Consider the following 6,012-nt stretch of genomic DNA (forward strand, 5'->3'; position numbering starts at 1 on the left):
GCAGTTTACAAATATATATACATGTATACATGTGTTGTGTAGGATGAATCCGCTGTGTTTACATTTCCTCGACATGTGCCTTGATTATCACAGTCGGGCCATTTCTACTGTATACTGCTACCATAATATTTACTTGTATTGTAGACGTACCTCGTGGAAGTGTAGACCTTACCAACATGGCGGAGACGGGTTTAAACTTCCTGTATGACCGTGTGTTGTACTGGGTACGCCAGGGACGGATTATCCCCCCTGAAGCTCCCGGCACACGACCTTCTACTTTAAAATCCACGAGCAATGCCAGCACTGTTAAGGCGAAGTCGACAAAGATACACAAGGATGGTAAAGAAACCAAAGAAAAAGATCCCATGCCACCAGGATCTTGGTTCAGGTATCTTGACAAGAAAAAGGCCGCTGAGGCCAACTCTCGCAAAGCCAACCCGCCCCAGTTCGTTCATGTCCTTGAAGGACAGAAAGTACAGTTGAAGGACACATTGGACCCACAACGTTCCCAGCGACCCATCATACGGAGACCCAGACAGGAAAATAACCTGAAGGTCAAGCGCGGGCGAAACAACACACTCAAGGATAACCTGAGTCAACATCACACGTCATCTGACTCCGACTCCGGACTCAACATCAGCTTTAGCACCTATAAAGGTCACAGCGACATTGACCTTAAATCGAACGGAAGCGCACGACGTAGGAGTCAGGATGTTACAGAGGAAACTATGACTCCGACAAATACCCTCAAACTCCCTTATGTTAATACGGACATGTCAAAATACAATCGGGGTCGACGTCGCATCAGAAGAGAACCAATCATTTCGTATATCAATAAAGTCATGGAGGATGTCGAATTCGGTAAGTGTCGGAAAATTTGTCATTCCAGGTTTCCAGACATTCGAATGAAGATTAGCATCACGGAAAAAGTCTTCCAAAATGCAAATGAATTGCTGCCATGTTTCTTTAGATTTTTCAATCAGAAAAAAAGTTTATTGGCATCATGATATCATTTGTTGTACATATTTCAACATTGTTAAAAGTGAAGTATAATAATAATAAGTTCATCGATTACATGTATAATGCACTGAAGTTTCATCACTTTATCATTACAGCCTACGTAGAAGGAAAATATTCCGAATGCGCCAGGAAAGCCGAATCTTGTTTGAACACCATGAACAGCTACAATATGGAGGAAATTCCGAACGTAATGTCTCTCACTGCCAAGCTTTACTCCTACATAGGAAACGCCGCCATCGAAATGAGGGATTACGTCACTGGTCTCGAATACCACAAGCGAGATCTCGACATCGGCGAACGGATGTAAGCTACCATAATATACTGCGAACCATGAGATAACTGCTGTACCTGTAAAGGATAACCTTGTTATACTGATACAAATGCTCCATGTTGGCGTTATAAAGGGTTCGGTATGTAATCGAATGGTTACGAAAACATGAAATACGTTGGCGGTAAACGAGATGGTAAATTGAACGTAGGACATCATATCGATGTTTAACAGCATCGTTTAGGTTAGTTCATGGATAAAGACCTGAAAAAATGGGAATATTTGTTTTAGTGTACAGAATTTACTTATTTACACGTTATAGTGCGGGTAAAATCATAATATTGAACTTGTGCTTTCAGTAACGATTCTGAGGCCATATCACGTGCTCTAGGAAATCTCGGGAGAATTTACGTGTTCCAAAGCAAGCACCAGAAGGCTCTAGATGTGTAAGTACTCAATCGAAACTAAATCAGTCTGTATCTATTGTAAAATCGTTACTTAATAATTACGGGGAAGTATATAACGATGGTATAACTTAATACGAGGTGTATTGAATATCACAATACTAGTGTTAACCGATCATGAATATCGTTTTCAGCGTCAAATATATACATATAATTTATAGTAGAGTCAGCATTATAGAAAGTATTCATAATAAATGTCATTATTGTAACCAATTGCTACTTCAGTATAACATAACATATTGTTATTAGTTTATCTTTCTAAATGACATTACACTCATATGTGCTTAGACGTTGTCCGTGCTTCACATTCCATTTTTTTGTTCAGAATACGGTTCCATTGCTTTTCAAACTTGATATTCTAAATATAACTCGTGGTAACGCTTTGTAGCTTTCCTAATTATAATACGTCCGTGCAAATGTGTTTATATTTCTGGTTCCGCTCACAGATTTTCCAGGAAGATACAGCTTTGCACAACCCGTGTTGAGTCCGCATGGTTGTACCACGAGATCGGGAACTGTTTCCTGGTACTTGGCCAGTACGAGTACGCCCGAGAGGCGGCGCGTCGTTCCGTTGAGGCGGCTGAAGAGGCACTCGACTGGAACTACCAGCTTCAGAGTTCAGTTCTCCTAGGGGTCGCTGAAGGTAAAGAAAACGAAAAGCGAAACACACTGCTGAAAACATAACAAGTCATAAACAGTCGGAATCTAAAGGCCTTGTAAGACCTCACCAAAATGTGATTGTGCATATCATTTTCCGAATCACTCAAGAGAAACCTAAGCCAGTGGCACTCTGAAATACATACTAAGTCAGAAAAATTATGTATTCTAATTTTCGTGTAACATGCTATACTGCCAGTTTATGTAATGTCATGTCTCACTGTTTATGGTCATTATTGTTTCTCTGTTTTACAGTTAAGCTGCGTCAGTACCATGCGGCCTTCAACACTTTCGAAAGAGCGATGGATCAGGCTAGAATGCAAGGTAACGCAATACAAGATAACTTTTTATACACTGTATGATGCTATAAATCTGAAGGCTTCCGATCATTTTTGTATATGTCCTTATTTAAAATATCTTTAGCTTCTCTCTTGTCGATTTATCACGTGTGTGTTGATACCATGGAAACCTTCAAACAGCAATACGGAAAACACTACAGATAGCTATACAAAATTATAATAATTAAAAACAAAATATGGCATTTAATGAAATAGCGATTAAAAAGTGATAATTTCATGTATATTTTGTTTGCTATCAGGAGACAACAAAGCGGAAACTGCTATCCGAGACGCTTTGAATGACGTAAATGACAAAATCGTCGAGGAACTCAAAACGAGGTCTAGGTCACAGGCCGACTTAACAAGGTCAAGAGCGGAGTATGCTAAATCTCGCGCGGAGTGGTCTGACTATTCTAGTATCTATATTCCAGAAGACGACGGTGACGTGTCATTGACCGAAACCGGATATGACACTGAAAACTTACAACTTGAACTCGATCGTCTTAGAAGTGACCTTGACACCGCCATGTTTGGCTCATTTGCACAATTACAAGAAAATGGCAGAAAATCTGGAGGTCATGTGTCCTCGGAACTCAAAAAATCCTTGCAAAATGTTCAGATGTCTGGGCGTAACTCTGTCACAAACTCTGTCATAAGGTGTAGCACAGCCATGGGATAAGTGTACATTACGTCATCAAATAAGTGAAGCGTTATTATTCGAAGGGAGATATTCATTTTTGATTTTCCATTTTTAAGTTTTTGAAAGTTTTGAAGAAAGAAACGCTGCATTCCAATAAGAGGTTTATAACGACAAACATTTCTTAGAAATGTGAAAAGACAACGAAATGGCAGTGATTGATATTACATTATATATGTATAAAGATATTGAACATATTTCTCATCGGGGAAAGGTGTTGATGGTCGATCAGTAAAAAAATAGTTTACTATTTAGCTGATGACTTTTTGTGTAAGAGTGACCTCTAGAGACTTGATGACGAGGTCATCAACACCTATCAAAATACACGGGTCTGATTGACAATGTACATGTACAAACGATTTATTGCAATTATTAATGTGCCAGTGTTTTAGTACTTACAGAAAAATAAGCGCTGTTTTACTTACATATCTGACACAATTTTGACATGTGAACGCATTTTTGGTTATAAAATCTTCAATTTTCGTTTCGCAGTTAAGATTTCCAAAATATGGCGTTTAAAATGTAGATTTTATATGTAAAAGTACCGGAATTTAGTGTCAACAAATGTGAGCTGGTGATGAGATGACTACTTTGTTTTCGTATGCATGGGGAAACTACCATGTTTATAAAGTAGTATCAAATCACCTGACTAGGCAAACATCTCTTTGTGTGATTTAATGGTTTTCGTTACAATCATTTCGAGTTATTTTCGACTTACTGGTACAATTTTATCATTAACGTTGTCCAGTGATGCGTGCACTATTGTGAACAATTGTGTCCGGACCCTGACCTTGTATCTGTCCGGTCAGTCCAATTATAAAACAAGTCGATCGTTTGCTGCATGTTTTGGCATTGTCTGTAATATGCGGGTAAGCCTGTCTAAGCCGAAGACTTCATGATCAAATCTCATTCTTCAGATCATGCTGAAGTTTACACATCTTCACAAGTTTACGTAGGGCTGTAGATTGTGACTGTCTGGTTGCGCAATTTTCCGGATTTTGCAACGTTCGGATTACACAGGCTACCTTGAACGAGACGCTGACTTATAACATGAAAAAGATTAAGCAACGGTAATGTTAAAAAATTGTTCCAAACACGTGCACTTTTTCGCAACGAAAATTCTTATAAGGCAAATAGTATCACACTCGTGAACAGTATAATATGACCCTCACTGAATGAGTTCATGCGCACTCAGTAATTATTTTCTCGTGGCGATGTTGATAACCTCCTCTTTTCTACAAAGGAAAAGAGGAGTGGTTTGGCATGACGTCATTACTATCTACGCACGTGAACCGCCTCGAACACTGTCGGTTCCCAGATTCACAGTAGCCATATCAAAATTACGTCACTTTAATGTGCATGTTGGCAAATTCAAGGTTATGTTAAATTCTCTTTCGCTTTTATTTCGTTTCGTAATGATATACGTCGTCGAGTTGTGTAATAATACATAACCTTGGATTGCCGATTTCATTTCATAATTTACTTGTTGTTCTGTTGTTTGACTTTGCTAGCATCATTCAGTAGTTTCCGTTGTTTGCCACTGTTTATAAGACCCTGTACAATAAATCTGTTGTTTTCATATAAACATATCGTCTTTTTGTTGTTTTAATACACATATAAAGACGTTACTAATTTATAAAGGAAGTTCCATTATTATACAGTTGTTATACCAACGCTAGACGATAGAGTGCAAATATATATAGATACATTTGTTTGACACAGTAAGCTGGTACAGGTCTATACAGTAGACGTGGTTATTCATTGTACAAGCTTGTTAGTGCACAGCAAGAAAAGTTTTGTCGTTCTGTAACATACTATAGCATTATGTCCAAATTATCTTCTTTATCACAAACACTTAATTGTCAGTTGAAACCAAAATGTTTTTCGATCAACGCGAGTCACTATAGCAATGAACTATGCATATCTTACAAGTCAATAGTGATTGAAACGCCCTGATCCTGTAAGTATTCATGTCTGTTGTAATATTTACGGAGGTCGGCATTGTGACTGGTCATACACAATCTAGATATCTTGATATCAATAAACAAATGTGGAAAATAGTTTTTGTTTTCCAGAATTTATTTCTACGCACATTGTTTGATATTTATTTCAAAACAAATGATTTTGGGTCTCTTGTCCTAACCTAGCTCATAGAAGATCTGTGTACGCCACGTTCTGCATTAAACAATTTTATACAATTTTGTTCTCGGATGTGTTTCGTTATTTCAATCAAAGTACGCCATATCGATTTTGAAATAATTTCAAGTTGACGTGTGACCATAAAGGGGAATTACTCGCACAGATAGTCAAAAATTGTAACATGTCTAAAGATTTTACGGTGACTCAGCACGATATTAGATCTAGTGTGATTCATGGTTGGCATACTATATCAATAACCAAATTGTAACGTTCAATTACAGTATCCGATCACATGGACTTGAACATTTGTTACAGCTATATGTGACCTCAACTAAGGTGTTCAGAGTAATTTTACATGTTTTATGGGTTTAGAAAATTGGGGGTGTCATTTTTACCGAAAGTCTATCTAAACCCATAAAACATGTAAAA

At 37.9% G+C, this 6,012-nt stretch overlaps 1 protein-coding gene across 1 annotated transcript; it reads left to right on the forward strand.

Moving 5' to 3' along the window:
• The first annotated feature begins 148 nt into the window (after window positions 1-148).
• LOC110444852 (tetratricopeptide repeat protein 25-like) lies at window positions 149-5,030 on the forward strand. The gene is made up of 6 exons (XM_021489205.1): window positions 149-861; window positions 1,116-1,323; window positions 1,648-1,734; window positions 2,199-2,395; window positions 2,665-2,733; window positions 3,008-5,030. The coding sequence occupies exons 1-6, from the start codon at window positions 177-179 to the stop codon at window positions 3,424-3,426; spliced, it is 1,665 nt and encodes a 554-aa protein (XP_021344880.1). The 5' UTR covers window positions 149-176; the 3' UTR covers window positions 3,427-5,030.
• Window positions 5,031-6,012: the final 982 nt, after the last annotated feature.

The sequence above is a fragment of the Mizuhopecten yessoensis genome, unplaced genomic scaffold (genome assembly GCF_002113885.1).
Source record: "Mizuhopecten yessoensis strain PY_sf001 unplaced genomic scaffold, ASM211388v2 hete_36181228, whole genome shotgun sequence".
Taxonomy (NCBI): Eukaryota; Metazoa; Mollusca; class Bivalvia; order Pectinida; family Pectinidae; genus Mizuhopecten; species Mizuhopecten yessoensis.